At 34.4% G+C, this 23291-nt stretch overlaps 1 protein-coding gene across 7 annotated transcripts in view; it reads left to right on the top strand.

Annotated features, from left to right (window-relative positions):
• LOC130662341 (coiled-coil domain-containing protein 180-like) overlaps positions 1–23291 on the top strand; it is a 110533-nt gene that overhangs the window by 72481 nt on the left and 14761 nt on the right. For 4 of the 7 annotated variants that reach the window (XM_057461183.1, XM_057461182.1, XM_057461184.1 and 1 more), the window contains 7 exons: positions 34–149; positions 338–422; positions 544–642; positions 4446–4612; positions 4807–4859; positions 5013–5059; positions 5242–5309. In XM_057461183.1, the coding sequence (XP_057317166.1) occupies positions 34–149; positions 338–422; positions 544–642; positions 4446–4612; positions 4807–4859; positions 5013–5059; positions 5242–5309 (635 nt within the window). Of the gene's footprint in view, positions 1–33; positions 150–337; positions 423–543; positions 643–4445; positions 4613–4806; positions 4860–5012; positions 5060–5241; positions 5310–6337; positions 6414–6541; positions 22553–23291 lie in introns of all 7 variants that reach the window. The other 3 variants (XR_008988987.1, XM_057461186.1, XR_008988988.1) reach the window with 2 other exon arrangements.

The raw sequence follows: 23291 nt of genomic DNA, 5'->3' as shown, positions 1-23291 counted from the left end.
AGTAATTTAATTTAAAGTGCTGGCATATTTTAGGAAAAGATGGCGACAAAAATTAATAACTGTGAAGGTTCATTAATAGGACAGTTAGAGGGAATGGAAACCAAGCGTTTGGACATTGCAAAAGAGTTTGCTAGAAAACTGGAAGATAGGTTTGTTGCATTGACATGTACATTCCATACGCAACAATTTAAAATCTTTATTTTTATTACGCTTTACTCTGATCGACATTACCTTTCTGCAAAAGCTCCAATTTTTATTTCTCTTAAGTTTGCGTCATTTTGGGTTTTTAATTAAGTGGCTTGTTAAATTCGTATAATGAGGTATGCTTTTTTTACAGGTTTAAACACCATTTATTTGATTTAACTTTTGTTGAGAAAATTAAAAGGTGGTTAACGAATATCCAAGTAAAAATTAAAGGAGAGGTTTGTTTGCAGGTTTTTTTTTTAGAATGTATATTAACTTTTTGTTGTCGTTGTTATTGTTGTTGAAGTTTTCATTGCTGTCGTTTTATAAATTTGTAATGGTTTGTAACATGTTTTTCAGGTAGCAAACAGTAACTCTCAGAGTCAGCATTTAAGTAAGATGATATCTGTCTTCAGTAGAAGATTAGAACGTATAAAGAATCCTTCCGTAGATGGTGAGGTAAGTCGTGGTTTAAGGCGTAAACAAGCTAATATTAAGGCAAGGTTATTGTTTCCGAGGGCTATTCTAAAACCTGCTTTTGGACTTTATTCTGGCACATCTTCTAAAGTTTAAAGTTAGTACATGTGTTGTTTTAAATGAAGATTAATTTGCTTTACAAATGCTCATATTGGACTGGCACATTATTGTTTTCGTCTTTCTATTTTTGGGTCAGCGAAGTAGATACAAATTAATTTGACAAGGGGCAAACAAGGTTGTGAGGGTTTGAATAACTTCTATGGATTCTAACACGTGAAGGCTTTGCAGGTTTTGATAACAACCAGATGCAGCAGTAATTTTCATATACCGATTCGTGAATTTCTATGTTCTTGTAAAAAAAGTGGCCTATATTTCGTATGATAGAAAGGTGTTTTTTAACGATGTAATCTTTCTAATGGTATGAAAAACTTCTCTTTACAAACTGGCTTCAATGTCAAAATTACAAAAGAGATCAAACACATTTCTAGGCTCGTCTTCCTCCGGCTCCCAAGCATCGTCGTCATCGCCTTTTTGCCAGTAACTCTGTTATAAACCATACATATACTAGTGAGGGCCACTATGTAATTTTGTGTGCACATGTGTGTTAAAAGTGATTTTTTGATTTAAAGTTTTTCCTTAGGTTCCAAATTACTAAAAAAAAAATGGGTGGCAAACATTTTTGTAAGAACCATGTCTTCAAAACGTAACGTTCGAAAGATATTACTATTCAAACTTTGTACAAATTACAGACCGTTAATTTCTGACCCAGCACAAAAATGACTATAACCTGCTCAATAGCGAAGTTTTTTTGTTGAATTTTAGTATGGTATTGGGTCACCCTGATGCCTTTCTCTTTGATCAAAATTTATTGCTCAAATCACTTCAAGGGATAATCTACAGACCAGTAATTTACAGACCAAAGCACGTTTTTAGTTCTTTACTTTCTTTCTTTCTTCACTAAAACTATATTCATCTGACTCGGATTCATCGCTTGCACCACCACTGTTTTGACACGTCGTACATTTACACATGTCAGTGCACGAAAAACCATTTTTACGGCATTTACATCGGTTGGATATGCAACTTGTTTTGCAAATACAAGAACTTAACTCGATGAGTGCCAACGGTGCAGGAAGTTCATCAGTCATTATGGGGGATAAGTTACCGACTTTGTTGAATGAGGATATGCGATCTTCGTAAAACCTTTGAAATGAAGTGACACCTGTATATTTTGTACTTCAGTGCAGCTAATGTTGGTCGCAACATATCAGCATCACACTGGAATTTGGAGAATAAATGCCAACGCAATTGAGATAGTGATACCACGTCTGCAGGACATTTATTCCCCTTATACATTGAAACCACGAAACGTTCTAAGCTTTCCAGTGTTTCCAGATTAGGCTGTTCGACAGTACTTCCAAGTGTTGATAATGTTAGAACAACCTCATTATCTGCCTGTAAAAAAATCTTCAGCTAAGCAGACTTCGATTTTTTGTTGAAACGCCCAGTTTGGTCACACCCTGTGAACGTATGAAAACCAAGAATAGCTTTCGCGTGTACTGCACCAACGGCTTCAAAGCAATTACGAATATCAATATCACGTAGAGTAGAACCTCGCCCTGTTTTAAAAATGGTATTCATTGGTAACATCTCATAGTATTAATTAGCAGTAGAAACACGTCAGTATCCGGAGAGTAAACAACTTGTGAAAGGAGATTGTTGTGCAATATCCATGCATTATATATAAGTGCTGTGTCAGCTTCTTCTTCTGCAATCAACAAAATTTGATTCCATTTTAGTATCATAAGTCACTATGTACCGAATATGCAATGATAAAAGAGCCTCCATCACTTTCTTTGCCAGGTAGATGGTTAAAGCTTGCTTTGTATCAATGTAGGAAAGAAATTGATGCTAATGGGTAAAATATTAGTGTTGTCTGATACTTTGTATCGAACTTCATTATCAGATGTACGATGCTTTCTTGTCCGTGCTTCCAAGGAGTTTTCTATATAGCGATCAAATACCAATCGTATTTCAACACATCCTCTTGAAATTTGTAGTACACGTTCTGTGAAAGCTGAAGCGAAATCCTAAAAAATTACCAGAGTATTTCACAAGTGCGTCAGAAAATTACGTAAGATAGTGATAAATTTAATAAATACCTTGCATGATTTAACTGCCGGTGTTTTTGGAGTTTGATTCACAACAGTCATGCCAACTATAATGATTACTTTGTTTGTTTTGACTTCTCCAGATAAAGCATTGGTCGTTTGTCCTTTGCTGTCTAATTTCTCTATACCGTGAAGCAATTTTAACTTGTCTAAACAAGCTAATGGAATTCCATCAGCACTGAACAAGGCCTTTGGTACAACAGAAAACTCAAAGTTGCCAATACAGTGCTCCAAATCCAACAAAATGTTTAAGTAAGGTGGTACCTTTTTTGATGTATCTTTCTGGCACACTATACATTTCCCAAAATCCAGCACATTTATTGTTTTTACACAGTTAAAATCCATTTTAATTCGGTCTATTCATTTTATTATTATGCATATATGTCTATACTATAAACTTCACATTACACTTCACTAACACTTCGAAAATAAACGGTCTTATGAAATTGAACAATAGAATGTTTTCTAGAAATAGAACATTCGAATTCTATGTCTATGTCTATAAAATCGAACAATTATAAAACAAAACTTGTTATCATACTGATACTAATACATAAGTGAAATTCGTAAACAACTAAAAACGTGCTTTGGTCTGTAAATTACTGGTCTGTAAATTATCCCTTGAAGTGATTTGAACAATAAACTTTGATCAAACAGAAAGACATTAGGGTGACCCAATACTATACTAAAATTCAACAAAAAAACTTCGCTATTGAGCAGGTTATAGTCATTTTTGTGCTGGGTCAGTAAATTACCGGTCTGTAATTTGTACAAAGTTTTTAATAGTAATATCTTTCGAACGTTACGTTTTGAAGACATGGTTCTTACAAAAATGTTTGCCACCCATTTTTTTTTAGTAATTTGGAACCTAAGGAACAACTTTAAATCAAAAAATCACTTTTACCGCACATGTGCACACGAAGCTTCATATCAGAACATAGCAGCCCTCACCATACATTTGAAACATCATCGCTTTTGTTTATTTCTAAGTTTATTCCAATCTCCCAGCGCCAGTTGTTTCTTTTTATGGGGAGGACGAGCCAAGTTAGGGTGAGTCAAGAAATAACTTTTTAAAACCAGCAAATTTCTTTTAAATTTTCGTGGATAAACTTTCGCGAATCGACAATTTGGAAAGTTTGTACTAAATAAACTTTCGCGAATGGCCATTTTTTAAAATTTCGCGAGACAAAGTTTGGCGAAAAAGGCCAAAAAACGCGAAATTCGCAAAAGTTTCTCCAAATAAAGTAGTTGAAATTATTATATAAAAAATCGAATTTGTAATAAATTCCTTTTTGTATAATTTACATTTTATAAACCAAATAAGTATTTTAAAAAAAAAACTGGTAAAACGTTAAATTTTGTTTAGGTGATTATTATTTTTAACTACTAAAATTTATTTTTTACTGAGTTTATTTTATAACAACTTTTTTTAACGATGCCCTATCTGAACTTCATTGTATAGATATGTTATAATTGACTGAATATGCACTTAGTTTACCCTGAAGGTTTAAACTTCTTTTACCCCCACCTCTCCTCTCCCAAAAAGGTTTTCAACCACATGTTTCTGATATAAACCGTTTGTGCCTTTCAAATGAAAATTATTTTTGCATTTAGAAATTTACTGTAGAAGAGCTTCACGAGACTTTACAACCTGTAATCGGCACGTTTATTAGCCGTACTGTATATCTGGATTGTGCTTTTAAAGTTCAGAGAGCACCAAGTACGCCTGTCATACTAGAAGGTAGCAGTAAGCAGGATATTGAGAAGTGCAATTTGAAGGGGTAGGTGATTTCTCTAGATTTTATATTTAGTTTTACTAGATATTGATAAGATATTAATTTATGATAATTGTAGGGAGCGTATTACAATATTAATTAAAACGCATGTATGCTTTTAGATGAGAAATATCCAACCTACATGGGCAGGTAACACTGCATTTCAGCTGTTTGTTTTTATCAAACCTTTTTTATTTTAGGAAAGGCAGGAAGTCAGTGAAAAAGCAAGCTTCACGACTAAAACGCCTTTCAAGTGAGCAAATTTTTATCTTACATTTCTGCTTTTCTTGCAATGCTGTTGGTCTAAGATCTCCCGTTTTCTTTCATAAGAATGAATAACAGAAGTAGTTGGAAGTCACTTGTTGCACTTGTACTTTGCAAATAATCTATAAGTTCTTCGTGTTAGGTGGGAAGTCTACACATAATTCTAATGAGAAAACAACTGCATCCTTGGTATGTTTGCATGATTATAATAATATTTTATAAAAATGTTTAACAAAAGATCATGATTATAGCTAATTTACCTTCTTTAAAATGCACTTCGGAAATAATTTAAGGACAAAGAAATTTTTATTTTAAGCCTCTCGTACCGAAATGTCTGTAACTTCTGATTTATCTTCTTATTTTATGTTTAGGTTGGTAAAAAAGATTCGGCTGAAGAAGAAGGATTGAATGTCTTATCTGATGTTCCGACTTTATTAATGTAAGCATGAGGCTTTGCAAAGTTTTTTAGGCCCATTTAAATCTTAGCCTGATTTTTAACACACATGTGTTTCAGGAAAGAACCTTTTCCTTGATTTTAAGTTTTAAATTCACCAAAAATCTTATATATTAATTCCCTTGCGTGACTAAAACTGTGAGTCCACGACACGGAAATCACGGGTCACTTTCTTATGACGTGGCTGTACGCTTAAATTTAACTAAAAAGATTAGGGATGTACTTCATAGAAATCGCCCATAAGGTGTAAATATATAACCCGCTGCTAATAACGATATAAATATATATACCCTTATGCCAAAAAACTCTATGTTAGCATATATATATAGGTATCGCTACATATGAAACGGTATTAGATATTCACAAAGCATACGGACTGTTAAATGAAGTTCCTAGCATAAAACGGAAATTGTGTTTACGAAAAAGATGGCTGTTTTTTTTTAGTATTCTCTACTCTTTCATTCAAAATAAATCTTTAAAAAAACATTTGAAGAAGAGCATGGTTTTATAAATTAATCATAGCAAGGTTCTGTAAGGTTTTTTCATGTTTTATTTTCAGTTTTGATTATATTATTGTTGCCAGACATGTTTTATAGCTAGCATCATAAAAAGCCAACCACCACCAACAACTAGCTAGCTAGCTAGCTAGGAATATATATATATATATATATGTAGCCATGTTCTTTATACCTAGCTAAGTCTTCAGTTTATATTTAAGTGACTAGCTATAAGCTATAAGCTAGCTATAAACTAAAGATTCCCAGTATATATATTCCCACAAAACACATCAAACGTTATTAACCCTGAAAATTTTAAACATTTTCCTGGGGTTTTTTTGGTTTGCGAAGTTCTTTTCCTCCAAATATTCTGAAAATAAAGTTCAGAAATTACTTATTTTTAAAATGTAAATTTAATTTGTTTCAAATTGTGGGCAAAAACCTTAATCAGCATGCTAAAAGAACTGACTTTTCTTAATTTAGAATTACTAAACACAACCATTTTCTTACTTTTAGTGTAAACTTTTGTGCGTATGGCTTATATTTAATACACCAAAAGAGCTACTTTGTTGATTTCAATTTTATACTCTTCGTAAGCTATTTTTTTCTTCTTTTTGACATTTCTGTTTTACCACTCAATTTTTACATTTTATAAGTTATTTGGAACAGAATGTATGAAATAGACCAAAATACGTGATCTTAGTTGTTTTTAATTTACAGGCTGTGTCTGTGAAACTTTAAGGGGAACATTTGGTGGAAGACAATGGCATGACATATACTGATAGAACTGATTTTTGTTGTGTTAGATGTTATATCTGAACCTTTTTGACATTTTATGTTAATTTTGCGAGGAAGGACCATATATATATACACAGAAGAAGAATTCAATTTTACACCTTGCAAGCTTTGTTTTTCTATATTTTGTATAAATTCTTACTGGGGAGGACTCCGTGCAATATATCGAAATGACTGATCCTTCTCGATTTAAATTTGATGTGTTCTAAATCGTATATAGTTTTGGAAATTTTGTGTAAGATTTAATGGGTAAGGGCTAGATGCAATATGTCAAAAAAACTTTTTTTGTTGAATCAGAAGCACTCCCTACAACCATTCTTTTTTTTACAGTTTGTGAAGCTTTTGTGAGGAAAGAGTGTATGCAATATTATCTAAATAACTGATTTTTGTTGCAAACTGTCTTTCTTAGGCATTTTGGATTAAAATATTGTTTTAGAGGGCATATGCAGTAGATATATGTACCGAAATAATTAAATTTTGCAAACTTTGATTTTGTCGTTACCTCTCATTTTTTACATTTTGATTAAACTTTTGTGGGAGACCGTCGGTATGCGAAGGACCAAAATAAGAGATTTTAGTATTATTTAGAATTTGTATTTTGTGTTGCAAAATTGGTGCAAAAATTGACATAAAATGAACTTATATACAGATTGATTGCTGTTGTTTAATGACTCATTATGACTTATATATATATTTTATGAAAATTTGTGACAAAATACTATGTGAGATTTGAAATTTTGTTTACTTTATTGATGGTAAAACAGCATGCGAATTGCTAAAAGGACTTTATTAATTATAGGTTTAAACACCGTTTTTTTGTTGGCATTTTGTCTAAAGTTTGGTGAGGAAGGATCGTATGCAATATATCAAATAATGTTTTATTGCATTATAATTTATCCTTGCAAATCCCTTTTTAACACCTTATATAAAAATTTCTACTTAGGCAAAATTTATTGTTTATTTTTCACATTGTGTGTCAACCTTTGGCAGGGTTTGCAATAAACTAACTGATTTTAACATATACAATGAGAGAGATTTGTGTTTGACATTGATCAGCTTTTTTGTATATATGTGGCGTTTTAAGTGATTTAAATTTTATGGGTGAGATGTATGTTGAAATGCTTTTGGAAACTTCTTTCCGAATAATTTTCGCATTTGTCAGATGGTCAGAGCAAGTAATTTTAGTAGATTTAGATTTTAAATGTCACATAAATACTGCAGTTGTTGAAAACCTTTAATTTTTTTGGTCATTTATATAATAATGCAGATGTAAGATGCGCACTGCTGTATTGTTTGTTTTTTGATGGACATATATCTGTTACATAAATTAAATGGAATACAGTGGATTCTTCCACGGGAAACAGCTAGTTTTTATTATTTTCGAAATTAGCATTGCAAATATTTGAGTTAATGGAGCATTATTGTCACATTTAAAGCTCTTTTGTATGTAATTTCCCTGTAAATTTATCATACAATTCACTTCAGATATAGAATTTCAGATACGCAATAGCCATTCTAGATTACTAGCTGGAGAAAACCGCCGTCGAAACGCTGGGCTAATCTATCAGTGGCGAAGCGTTGAATGCCAGGTTGAGCAGGTAGATCTTGTTGCACAACGGGTTGTGAAATTTTGGTGCAGGTATACGATGTGTCACAATTTCAGTAGAGCGCTTCAGCGTTAAAGCCTTCCCGACAATGAATGTCAGATTGAGGGATTAGTGCAGGTACACTATTTCACACTATCAGGCGAAGTGCTTTATGATTACGCGCTAAATTTCTTTGATATTGAACAATCGAATTAGATGCAAACATGCTATAAATATATCCAAATCTATGTAAATAATTAAACTTAAAAGCGGTTGTTCTTAATGACTCTTTAATGACTATATGCAACCAAAAGAAAATCTTCGTTTAAAAATAATTATGTGAGAAGAAAATTATGAAACAAACTTATCGAAAAGTTCTCGTTTTATGAAAAAACAATAACTTTACTTAACCAATTATTAACCAATCGGAAAAATATAAGATTTTTGCACGCTTTTTCAGGCAACCAGAGTGAAAATATCAGCTTTTTGCACTAGAATTGAAAAAAAGAATTGCACTAGTTTTTCAGTAGAAAATACAAATATAGCATATATGCCAGAACTAATACCAATTTGTGATGACTAATTATACTGGAAAGAGCCAAAAATATGCTTATTATAAATGTCATAACGCCGGGTTATGCTACAAGTAACTGTTACCTGGTGTTAAACGCCACGTTGAGCGCTTAGTAAAGCATTTAATCAAGCTGCAAACTGTGCCATACATCCGGGTGGAGCGCTTTTGTACAAGTATGCAGTAACGTCGTCTATCGCAGGTGTATAAATATAACTTTCCCGCAACTTTACCTGAATTGAAAACACAGTTTACACACCGTTGTTATCCCGTCATAGCAAAAACAATCGGTCATTATTACCCGGGTAAAAGGGCGGCATCAATATTTCTGAATATTGCGCAATGTGATTGGTTAGAACTTACGTCATGGTGGGCATTATTACCCGGATAAAAGGGCGGCATCAATATTTCTAAATATTACGCAATGTGATTGGTTAGAATTTACGTCATAGCGGGCAATATTCCACGGTATTGTCCGCTACCATAGCAACCGTGTTTAAAGTTTAAATATGGTAGCATTAAATGTAAATAAATACGGAAAAAAGTAAACAAAACGCGAAAAATAGTAAAACTTACTTTTATGTTTTCAAGAATTCTATGTTGCAGCTACAATAAAAACCTGTGATATTTACAAGATATTCGATTTAAAAAAAACATATTAGTTAGTTCGAATGTATGTTCCATATGGGAATAGTTTCTATAAAGCCATGGTTTCTACGTCCTGCTTATAATGTTATATTTTTGGTCGTAAAATGCAGTACCCGGATAATAATCCATATAATAACTGTTTATTTCGGGCAATACCTTCGAATATTGACGTCGGTCAATATTCTCCGGTATTGCCCTCATAAACAGTTATTATAGGGTTAATATTATTTTATTTTACAAAATAAGTTTCCGTGAAAGTTTAAAAAAATCATTGTGACACCGGGCTGAGGAGTTAGTACAGGTATATAGGCGTAATACCCTTATGAAAAAAAATTATGGCAAATTTAATTTAATTTAAATAAAACAGGAGCTGTCTGTTTTTAATACTGGTCTAAGCACTTAGTACAGGTAAACTGTGTCGCAGATGCATATAGGTGTAATACCCTTTTATAAAAACTTTATCGCAACTTCGGTTTAAATAAAAACACAGGGAACAGCCTGTTGTTACCCCGTCCAGCTAAAACAATCGCTCAGCCATTTTTTTTTTCGTAGAAAAAGTAGTAGTAGCATTTAGCATAAGAATTATTGCTTAAGATTATTGTTGTAGCCAAACTGCATTTGGCTACTTCCACTTTTTAGTAAGATATAGCTAAAGAGCTAGCTAGATGGTCACAACCACAACGTTAAAATAAATAATTTTGGCTAAAAAGCTCCTATATTAAACTAAATAACACCCTTAAAAGAATAAAAATAAATAAGGCTAGCTAACTGGTTATAAGATGTCGTTCATAGCCAAAATCATAAAATTGGTGGTTTCAGATTTCTACGTGGCTAAAAAATATATTTACCTTAACATGTGAAAACATACAGAAAACAAATATTATAAAATAAAAAGATTTTCAAAATAAAATAGTAAAACAGAAACCTACATACCTAGCACTGAACACACCACTTTCAAAATCAAAATGGCCGTCGGCAATTTTTGGCTGCAAAAATCCGGCGTCGAATTGCGGGTTAAGCTATTGGTGACGATGAATAGAAATTCGACGTGTAAGAAATGCATTAATCACAAATGGATACAGTCATAAAGTCATCACGCAAGTAGAAAATAAAATGAAGAGAAGATGCAACGGAGACAACAAGGAAACATCAGAGGAATTTATCGCATCAGCATTCCTACCCTTCGTACCAGGTACCAGCGAGATCCTTCGTCGAGTTTTAAGGCAACACAAGATCAAATGCATTCTTACCTCTAAAGACACCCTAAGAAGCACTTTGTCTAAACCAAAAGACAAAATAAACCTGGAAGAGCAAAACAATGTTGTTTACGAAATCCCGTGTAAAGATTGTGATGCAGTGTATATAGGCGAAACAAAAAGAAAGTTTAAGCAACGAGTACAAGAACATATGCGCGCAGTGAGAAACGGAGATGTGAGCAAAAACGAAATTGCGGACCACAGCTGGAGCAGAAGTCATCAGTTTAATTGGGATGAGAGGAAAATCATTGACAGAGAATCCAGAACAACGGCTAGGAAGATTAAAGAAACCATCAACAGTGTAGAACGTAACAAACACATAAACAGCATCTCGTATCAACTTCCTGAGATTTGGTTACCAGCTCTACAGAAGAAGTAGTTACCTACATCCAGGTCCGAAAATGTTAATTACCGTAATTAACTGTAATTATCAGCTCGTTTCTGATTGGTTAATTTTTATGAATTTCGATCCTCTGCAATTATATAAATACATGCGCAACATCATTTTACTTTGCCCGATGATGGGAGAAGGATCTCCCGAAACGTCGCCTACTAAACTATCATGTTCAAGAAATGATAAACTTTTCACAGTAATTAAAAATATTGATACTAACTATGCTAAGACTACAAACTCTATAACTTTATCTGCAAAATATTGATGATAGTGGCATATTATTGACTAAAATGAGTACTGAGAAAATTGACTTTAAAGCAAAACTAAAAAAAAAATAGGCAAACTTTGATAGAAGCTGAAATTTAAATCATACTACATGTCAAAACTGGAAAAATTATAGAACTATTAAAGAATAAAAGAAATAAAATAGAAACGCGAGTAATATCGACCACTGACACACAGGGTAGTGAAATATTTAAAAATCAAAGGATTTTAAGTGTATATCAAAGTGGTTACCAATTAACGGTATTCTACCTTATTAGAGCACGTTCCCTGTTGTATCAGGATCGATTTTGCCCCTTCTTCAGGCCGCATCCGTCAGTGGAATCCCTTGCGGTCCCTGCCCCCCAAGGCGACGCCAAACAAGGTATGACGCCCTGGACCTGGGCCCTGGGTTGCTTTTACGGTACCGCAGGTACGCTTTGTAAGATAGATCCTAAAATACGGAAAAATATAGTATATAAAACTCAACTCAAATATATCAATATAAGACTCAATTTTTTCTGCAACAATGTGATGAGAATATAAGAGAGATTTGGAATTTATAGAGGATGGTAAAAAAAGTGGGCCGTACATAACTGCTGTTGTAAGTGATGTTGTTGCTGACGTTGTTGCTGTATTGACCGCTGATATTGTGGCAGCTGTTGTTGTTTTTGTTGCAAACGTTATTCATGCTGAAGCAGCAGTGTTTTCATAACGTGACGATTTTAAGTTGCCTAAAAATAAATTATTATTTAAATAAAGTTGCATGAATAGAAGATATAATTTGCAGAACTGATTATACATGTACAGTTACATATATAAATTTCCTTAAGTAAAGGAAGATGATACATAATTCTTGCAAAAAGAAAACCCTTGCTTTTAGTTTGCAACTTTAACTGGACTTTAAGAAAGTGTATTTAGTAGAATATAGTTTTTTTAAACTAGTAAGGGCTACAAAGTTTTTATTTTATTCACCTTAAAATTAAAATTCTGTTTATATAATTGTGAGTTCGAAAAATTTGTTTATTTATAAATCCAGCTAAAATTGACGAACGGGGTGCACCGCGAGAAGGTAAGCCATTGGATTTCGCACCCCACCTATAAGAGAAGAAAAACATACATTTGCAAAATAAAATGAACTCTCAAAGGCAGTGAAAGATAATATTTTAAAGTGTAGGAGATAGAAGTAGAGGTTCCTTTAATATGGTATACAATTTAATTCAGCAACACCGCATCAACTTGACCTTTGTCTGCCACAAAGATCAAGTAGACACGGCACTTGTTCAGGCGTAAACACACTTTAATCATTAAAGTTGAGGAACTATATCCGATTAAAGCTTGAGACAGAACATGATAACACTGTCAATACACCCATAAAGGCGCAAGAACACCCGAAACCCATTAACCATGTAACATGGTGATATAATGGTCACGTAGACAATACATAATTTTAATAAGCACCAAATGGAAGTTTCTTAAAAAAAATATGTTATTGCGGGTTAGTGTTACATATGACAAGTGACATTAATCAATACTGAAAGCTTTGGTGTTGCATAAAAGCGAAACATGAAAAATTATGGCTTCAAAGTATTAACAAGTTGTACCTAACTGCTTAAAATGACCGGGCATGTGAAAATGCAACATAAAGTTGGCCATGACTAAAGCAAGGTCTACGTTAGAATATACCAACTTTCTCAAAAGTTTGGCCTTGACTCTTATTTATAGTCAATGCGCAAGACAATCTTAAGGAAACTGAGTGCGTTTAATTTGAAAGCGTAGATTTGTATCATTCGGACAGACGGACACTCGGAATTAACACACGATTACCTCTACGAATACCAGTAAAATATTCACAATCGATAACATTTCCACGCTAACTACGAAGACCGTCTTTAAGGGACGATTTCTCAAAACATTACAACACATCCTACTTCAAAATTTAATTGATGTGGTGGCATACCACTTGGAGTTAAGAAATTAATAAACTCCATTGGATATAAATTATTTTCTTCTTAATCATCCAAACAACAAAGTCGATACTGTAATATGTACGAGTATCGTCAGAAATCTGATTAAAAATATGTTCATTTATTTCTAAGGCTTCTTCGTTTGTTGAAGTTAAGACGACAAAACGCGAAGATTCCACATTATGAAATTCACTAAAGATAGAAGTAACGATATTTTCATTAGGTTGCAGAACACATTCATGAGGAATTTTAATACAACCTTGATTTGAATCATCTGGTTTTGGGGGGAACCGACCACTATCAAGGTTTAGAAAAAACTCAGCAAAGACTTGCTCTCCTTCTCCAGCTCTCATGTTTGTGTGAAGGTGGAAAATTCGAGTCAAGGGCCAGAGTTCCGAGCTTTTTAAACAAACTTCTACAATTTGTGCAGGTTCAGCACTTCTGACGACAGGGAGTACTTGACGGAAATCTCCTCTCAAAAGAATAACTTTACCAGCAAAGGGAATTTCAATATTACATGTATCCCTAAACATTCTGTCAATTTATCAAATATAATGATGTCCTGTCTTCTTAAAAATGCTGAATGGTCACTATTGGATTTGATGTTACATGTACATCCGTCTAATACGGGGACTGGTAATTTGAAAAGAGAGTGGACAGTCTTACTATTCTGCAATAATGTACCATCAATACCTGTCCAGACACAAGTAGCAACACACAGATTTCTTGCAACAACTTCCTTATTAACGTAATTATATGTAAACCTTTTACCTGTGCCACCTGGCCCCGGAAGAAAATATTAATTAATGTTATTATGGGTGACGGCATTCAGAATAGAAACAGCTACATGACGATACTGAGCATTTAACAAGGCTGGATATTTAGAGCCTCTTGCCTTGTTTCTTCGGCATTTGGCAAATTATTAAGCAAAGCGTCCTGTAAAGCAGGAAGACCAAAATCAGTAAGATGCTTACCAAATTGCTGAATAACACCTTTAGTTGTACTTAGCATTATTTGTTCTGCCTGCACTTAAGGGTGGTGACGTAAGTAATTCTCCATCATTGCAGCCTGAAAGGTTTCCCACAATTCATGTGGGTTACGTGGCTCATTATGAATGAATATGAAAGGAAAAGCTTTTCTTATTTTAGACGGAGAAGCGTATTTCATAAACTCATACATAGTGCGAATCCAAAGGTTGTCATCAGCTAACAATCCTCCTGCTAAGCATGCATTCCTTAAAGAAGCATAAAGATTTTCTTCCAAAATTCTTAAGTCGTCAAAAGAAGTAGCACCAGGGACATGCAATAAAAGGACGCGCAAAAAATACCTTTCACCTTCGCGGATGCTGGCATTATACATTTTACTTACTATCTTTTCAGCACCGCGTTACCTAACTACCCACCGTTTTTGTTGTTGTGTATTCCGAAAAACAAAGTGGTAAGGTATTTCAGTGTACAAAAATCGTTGCGCATGCAGGTCCTGCTGATTTAATTAAAACCAAGATGTTAACATCGTCTTAGAATTTTCAGCCCTGTCAACAGCAACAGCCTCGTCGCCTTCCCTAAAAAACATTTGTTAGTGATTTGGAAGGTGAACAGGAAGTCTTATGATGGAATGACTCTGAGTATGCATAGGAAATTCACAGAAACGCCAAGTTGCTTCAGGTGCAGATACATATGTAGCATCTAAGAATATTGTTACTTCATCATGATTGATGCGCAAATTGATTTCTATGTGTGTAGTATCATAACCTTTGTAAATGTATTTATACAAATACTTAACACACACGCTTTCAAGTTGATATATTTTACATAGAAAGGGGTTATAAGGTACACCCACCTATTATCAACATCCAAGTTTCAAATTCTTACCGTTCTTGCTTGGATATTCGTCTACATTTATAACGGTTCCATCATCATCTTTTTTTAAATCAAGCAATTTAAACACCCATGCAACCAAATCTGGTCTATCAGAAGCAGATTGACTAGGTAACAAATTAGTAACAATTTCTGGCCATTCTGGATTGCAAGTGAAAGTCAAGAACAAATCCGGCTTACCTTTCTTTGAAACCAATTCCATTGCATCAAGGTACAACTGGTGTATGTTATGGGCCTTGGTAGGACTCTGCTTGAAGCTGTTGATTTCAGCGAATAAATGCATGTCGTTGGCCTTCAACTTTAACATATGCATCTACTAAAAATTGCTGAAACAATTTACCCACTAGATAAAGGGCAGAAAACTCTCGCCTATCAGCAATGCGGTAAATATAATATGCTAACTGGGTAAGCCTATTTTTAACTGCAGTAGCATGCTTTCTGGCATGGGCTATGTTTTGGTCCCAACCAGGCTCACCACGTGGAAATAAAATGGAATACATCATATGGTCACTATTGCATGATGTATGAGGGATTTGCCACAAAGGTTGATTACGTGGATAAACAACAATATCTCTTGAAGCAGGAGGTGCCCCATAATTACAAACAAAGATGGCAACAACCTTCTGATGCAAGGGGTCATTATACCTTCTGTGATCATTATCGTCGCGCATTACCATACTTACAACAGAAGGCTGTCTGTTTTTCGCTGCTGCTCTAGCTGTTTTTTCTCTTTCCACTTCAGCCATATTGAGAATCCCTGTTTAGAACATCTTGAATTATCTGCATTGTTTCACGATTACAATGAGCATGTGTTGGATTCTCAATACGCATGTTTAAGGCAGCTGCAATGTACAACTGACTATAATTAGATATTTCATTCTGAGCAGGTAATCACCATACCTGTGAAATAATTGACTACATATTCTAAAACAGGGCGGTACATGACCTGGCGGTAGTCGAATGTTTGCTGACAAAGAAGCAAAACCAAATGCATTATTGTATACTCTGATATATTTACGAAACTGTTTAGCCTGGGCAGAGTCGTTGCTTAACAATTCACGTATTTCAGGAAATTGTATTAAAGCAGGCAGGACCACTTTGCCATTATGACAAAGCAGGGCCACTTTGCCATTATGACAAAGCAGGGCCACTTTGCCATTATGACAACACTTAAAATGATTTTAATTTTAAATTTATTAGCTCCACAATGCTCACACACGATATTAAAATCACCTCCAGAATGCGTAGGAGGTAAGACATTGTAATCATTAAGTCTAGCTAAATTTAAAAATCGTGGACGCCTAGCTTAATGAAGCAAAACTTCTGCCTTCTGTCGTGCATTCCCCTGTTCAATATTTACTGTTGCCTTCACAGAAGTAGAAATCAGCAAAAAAAGCAATGATATAAATGAAAAACTTTCCTTTGTCATTGATCATTCACTTGCTTTTACCTTTGCCTTGTCTCCTTGTTCGTTTGTGCCATCGGACTATAAAGGTGCTTACAATTACCAGGAAACCATGAGGCTTACCTATTGGTTAATATTCACATTTGTGCTTGCTGATTGGTTGAAATAATCTAATCTAAAACTGGTCAAAAATAATAGGTGTTTTTGAGAAATTAATCCGAAAACAAAGGTGGTAAAAATTTTTAACAAAATACGGATATTATTATAAAGATAGTAAACAGGAAGACAAAAGCGTATTATAAGGGGAGTGTGACAGTAATAACTATCTATTACTAAAAAACAGCAGTTTGCAACATAAGCAAAAATACGAACAACCCATACCATCCTCTCATAAATTAAAAAGTCATAAACCCACGTAAATTGCCAATCAAATGTCTACAACCCCCTGTGAAAATAACCTGGCATTTTACATTGTAGGCTGACAAAAGTTTAACAGGATGTCAGAAGCACAACAATAAAAATAACTTAACATCCACGCTTTAAATTATGAAAAAATTTATTCCACTTGTCATATTGCCCGTGGTCCCCTTGTAAAGTTTACAGGAAATGCTCGATTCATAAAAGAAGAAAAGTTTGGAAACTAAGGTAGCTAGCTATAGATAATTAAAAAAGAGGAATAACAACAGTAGTCATAGGTTAGAGCCATGGGGGATGAGAAGAGTAGGATCTGGAGGCTAACATTAGCTAGGTAACAGTAGCTAAGACACCCCCAGTTAAATATACTTAAACTGGAAATATTTAGCTAAAACTAAAGCTAGCTATTTATGCTTAGTAGAACACATATAAAGAGAAACAATAGTAATGTAGAAATAATAACATTTCAGTGAGTTCAACAAACAAAAGTTTTCCGTTTGTTAGTCAGCTAACAGCTTTATGTAGCATTTTGAATTTTAGGACAAATACATTAGTTACGCGCCAGGGCATACATTAATTATGCAACAAAATGTCAACAAATATGACTACTATCAGAATTTGAGGCTTTTAGGTGGTTTTGCTGAGAAAAGGGAGCCTACTTGCTCCAGCGACATAAAAACCAAACGTCTAAAAATATCAAGTTCTTACTATTTGTGATTTCAAATCCTCTTTAAACTCTAGCCTTTATTTTCTACTTCTAACTTTACTTTACTTCTAGCTCCACTTCTCACTTCCAACTTAACATTTCTACTTCTTCACTTGAACTTTTTTCTTTTTAAATGTACTTTTTAAAACACTCTTTTCACTTTTTTCAAGATAAAGGGATCATTCTTTGTTTCTTTTTTTTTGTTGGCAAGAGGACACCATTTTTCAAAAGTTAGCCGTTAAATTTATTTCAGCAAATCAAATTGAGTCGTTTTCATTACGTGATGTAAACAAAGTAAACCCGCTAACAAAATGGACATAATTTGTTCGGCGACTTCAAAGAAAATTTCGGCGACATCAAAGGAAAATGACGATATCCACTATGACCGTCACATACACTCCGTATTATTATATAAGACTAGTCGATAAAGCCCGTGGAAAAACCCACTTAGACAGGATAACAGTAAAAAATAACCGTTATTTAAATTTTGATAACGTCAGCAAGGACCTGTCAAGAGACAAAATATTTTCTCCTGGAAATTTGTTTACTTGTTGCCTCTATTGTGTATAGCTTGAATAGTTGATTAAATATTGTATAGAATCATTTTTGCAAAACCGAACAAATATGCAAAAAAATTATTTTAAGGAATTTGTATACCTGTTGCCTCCATCACATAGATCTTGAAACGCCGATCAAGAAAATGTATAGGATGAAGGTTTTTCGATGAAGTCGTCAACCCGTCTATTCCGAAACGGATTCTGGGACCCAGGTTTGGGAAAATGACCGAAATTGGTCCTAGGTGGTCCCTAGTTACCCACGCGGTAAAAAATCATTGACGTCACCACCTCGTTTCCAAGTTATTTGGCCTCAAAGTTTCAGGTGCAGTGTAATGGCTTCGCTTATGTTAATATACTTTCCTTTGACGTTAATATTATTTACTGTTAAAGTTTGGTAAATTACAGAACCATTTTATTGGGGATGTTTTACAGACTTTATAAAAGAAAGTAGTGAAGATAACAATCCACTTTGCAAAAGTGACAGACAGACAGAACTGGCGTATTATTATATAGATAATCGATAAGCCCGTCGAAAAATCAACTTAGGCAGAGGTAAAATGGAAAGAGCGGTTAGCAGTGTCCCGTTCATATACATAAAAATTATTCTTAGAATTATGTTAACCCGTAGCATCTATTGTGAATAACTTAAAACACTGATCAAAATAATACATACTAGTTGTAGAGGCCCGTGGAAAAATCCACTCAGGTAAAAGAACAATGAAATATTAGAAGATTTTAGGAATTTTGATGACGTCAGCAGTGTCCCGTTTATCTACATAAAAATTTTTTTTAGAAAATATGTATAGGATCATGCGTTTTTGATAGTTGGAAAGACCCGTGGAAAAATCCACTTGAACTCTATAGTTATGAACCATACCACAAATACTAAAAAAGCAGTAAAAATAAGGATAACTTACAAAAAAGAAAACTTGGGATTTTGTTTTCTGTAAACCTAAAAAATGATAATAAATTATGATGATAATACTTTCCTATTTTTGTTTTCTGTAAAAAAATAATTCAATGGTTATATATAGACTGTATAATATTGAAATAATGGTAGGTAAGTCCTCTCCCCTTTTTCTCTTTCCAACCACAAATGTTTCAAGTTTGTTTTCAGGCGCTGCGTTTAGAAAGTTTGTAAGTAAACAAGAAATTTCTATTGGTAGATGTCCGACCAGTAGTGTTACTTCATCGGTTGATTTAAAAACGCCAATAGCATTTGATGTGACACCTGTTTGGACGGATATGGTGTCAAACACAACAGTAGATGTTGTTGGGAAAAAAAACTGTTAGTATGAAGACAACCGGACACGAAAAATGTCGTGTAACCATTGGACTGGCTGCGAAAGTCGATGGAACAAAACTGAAGCCCTTCATTGTATTCAAGGGAGGAAAACGTGATGTTGAAAAAATGAAGAAAGAGTATGGAAATAGGTGCATAATAGCTTCATCGACAAACGGATGGATGAATACCGATCTAACAGTTAGTTGGACAAATACTGTTCTCGGACAGTTTAACTTTAAACGCAGATTGTTAGCTTGGGATACATGTGAGTGTCATTTAATGCCAGTTTTCGGAGCATCTCTTAAAGCTAGAAAGATTGACACCGTTTTGGTCCCTTGAGGTTGCACTAAATATATTGAGGCGCCGGATGTTAGTTGGAACAAGCCGTTTAAAGCATATTGCACAGAGAAATGCGATGAATGGCTTGAAACCGTCGGAATTCATCAAGTAACCGATGGCGGGAATTTGAAACCTCCGCCTTCCAGCACAATTGGAAACTGGATTCTTGATTCCTGGAAGGAGCTGCCAGCTGAATTAATACGTAAATCGTTAAAAGCGTGTGCCTTAACATCGGTTACTGATGGGATCGAGGATAAAGAGATCCATTGTTTCAAAGAGCATCAACCCTGTCAGGCTGGTCTTGCAATGCTCAATGAACAAATACAACTGGTAAACGAGACGGAAGACAACCCATTTATCCCAGATGCCGAGGAAATGACTGATGCGGCTCCCTTAGAGACGATCGTAGACAAGGACGAAGAAGGCGATAGTGATATTGAGATCGATTAGTGTTTATTTTTATTATACTTTTAGAAAGATATGTTGTGTTTATTAAAATCGTTGTTTTAATTTTTTAGCACACTAGATTTTTGCACAATTTTATAAGCCCCCCTCCCATTTATTACACCCCCCAGCTACTTTCCCAAATAAGCCCCCTCCCCAAAACCCATTTTGACAAATAAGTCTCCGGAGGCTTAATCGATCATACTGAAATGCTCCTTTAAACTTGACGAAATCAGAGGAAATTACGATCAATAACATATTGAAAAGTTGAAAAGCCCCCTTTAAGCTGGGTGTTCTTATAAAAAAATATAAAGGTGGTTAAAAACAGGGGTTTGTCCTTCAGGAGGGTAAAGGTCCCCAACATGATGCCATATTTGACCATACGAAAGCATGGTGGAACGCGGACAGGTGGGGGGAGAAGGTTTGCTCTAAAAGAAACCAATGCAACAGCGCTATTATACCTACTTATATTTTCGTAAAAGCTTTTTGCCTGAACAGTATCTGTATTTGTTAATAATTCCCTAAGCTGCTGAGGGCAAAAAGACAAATTATCTAATGCAACTTTACCAGCGTGACAACATTTAAAACAATTTTTATTTTCAAACTTTGAAGCTTGACAATACTCTTTGTCCATAACACCTAAAAATATAAATTAGGCAATACATTTTGACGTGCAATATAATACGGCGCATTTCGGCGAGCACAAACAGCAGCATGCCTGGCGTATATGTACTACCTGTTCAACATTTTGCCTTTGTCGAACAACAGCTTGCCTCTCAGCATTTAGACGTCGTCTATTGGCAGTCTGCTCACCATTTTCTACTTGACATGCAACAGCATGTCGTACAGCATCCTGTGCACGTCTATTGGCATACTGCTCATTACTTTCAGCAATACGCACAGATGTGACACCTTGTGCAAGTCTACGCCTAACTATAGACACATCATCAATAATTGATGCACGTGGTATGACATTAACCTGAACTTCATGTGACAGTTTAACATGTTGCGGAGTATCTGGCATCTGCTGGCCCATAATGAGACCTACTTACCTTTGACTATTTTCAGGGCGTTGCAACACAAACCCGCCAGCATTATTAAAAAGCCTATAACCACGTACAGGGTTGTTACTGTTACTGCATTCTAATGGGTTAGACATGATAGAGAAAAATACACAACCTAGCTAGCTAGCTAGCTAGTAGGAACACTGTCCGAGCACTGTCCTACTAATATCTCGCTCGTTACGTCTTTTTCTATTAGCAAAGAAAAATAAAGAAAAAATGCTAAGCTAACTGCAAATGTAGGTGAATCTAAAGAATAGGTTACTTACTAACAACTGATTTTTTAAAACTCTCTTTTCTAGCTAATAGAAGTCTATATCTACCACACGATCTCAGCAAATCCACTTAACTTCGACTTAAAATTTCAATTTTAAATTTCAACTTCAACTTAAAATTTACTTAACCAAAAAAAGAAAATGTTACAACAAATAAAATAAATGGTTTTTCCGATATTTGTATATAGCAAGCAACCTACTTCGTTCGTTCGTCTCCTGAACTTGAAATAACTTTTTACGTATGTTTTGATGGTCAGGGAAAACTTGGAATTTTCAGCAAATATAATTGTTTTATTTTGATCACGTGGTTTGGTTTATCCATTTAAATTTTTTATTATGATCCCGTAATTTTAAAACGTAAACACACAAAACTCGTGGCTTTTCTCGACAAGACATATTTTTTTCGACAACATCAAAGATTTTTTTGGCGACATCAAAGAAAAATAAGCATATCAACTTTGCTTGTTACAGAGACACGGAACTGACCTATTATCATATAGATAAACATGTACTTTTAACGAACAGTTGAGAAGATATATACGTTTAAAAACTTTGCTGACGTCCTGTCAAGGACCTGTCAAATTACAAAAAAATTTTTTTAGAAATTTATATGCCTTGTTGCCTCTACTGTCTAGAACTTGAAACTGGTCAAGAAAATGTATAGGATCCTGTGTTTTTGACGAACCTTTGAAGAGATGTGGCGATTTAAGGATTTTTACTGACGTTATTAACCAATACTATTATGTTGCTGTGTGGTTTTTCAATAGCATACATGCCTTCATTGTTTCTACAAAAAAACATTTATTCAAATAAATCATAGCGTTTTAATTAACTAAAAACAGAGAAACAAAAACAAGAACTGTTATAACGTTTTAAAATAAACGTTATGAGTAAGTAATTATAATTTTTCTTTTTATATTTGTTCTTTTGGCAGTTATGAATACTTGCGATTCCACTTTTTTATATTATTTTATAACATTTACTTAAGAATGTCAAGGTCCATTACTACATCATTACATCTACTGCTGTCTAGGATCCAACTTCGAATTTAAAACTAGAAGTGAGTCATAACGGAGAATTCGTTTTAGAACGAAATGATAATGTAGAGAAACTAGACCAATTTAGAGCAAACGATAATTACATATTTCCAAAAAAAACTAAAAAAGTAAGAAGCAACGGGGATGTCAATCTTCCTGGTTTAAGAAATATCCATGGTTGCACTAGGATGAAGGAAAAGATTCCGTGTTTTGTATAACATGCGGGAAATATAAAGAACAATTAACGGCGGAACACAACAAAGATAATGCGTATAGCAGAAGAGGCTTCAGTACTTGAAAAATGCTCCTGCGTGTTTCACTGATCACCAGGGAGGCGTTAAAGTGGCACAAAGTAGCTTCAACCTATACAGGACTAATACCAAAATGTGGCATTGTAATTGAAATCACAGGACATAAAATAACAAAGGAGCATGTTGAAAGAAGATATGTCATAAGGAGTGTATTCGATACCTTGCTTGCCGAAGAATTGCCTTATGTGGTGACGATGAAACTGATAACTTGATATATTAATAACAACTCCTGAAACTGTTATGTAAAGGTAATGCTGAACTATCGAAACGCCTAATTAGTG

This window comes from Hydractinia symbiolongicarpus, chromosome 10 (genome assembly GCF_029227915.1).
Source record: "Hydractinia symbiolongicarpus strain clone_291-10 chromosome 10, HSymV2.1, whole genome shotgun sequence".
NCBI lineage: Eukaryota > Metazoa > Cnidaria > Hydrozoa > Anthoathecata > Hydractiniidae > Hydractinia > Hydractinia symbiolongicarpus.
The sequence above is the reverse complement of the archived record's forward strand: the minus strand, read 5'-3'. Positions and strand labels throughout refer to the sequence as shown.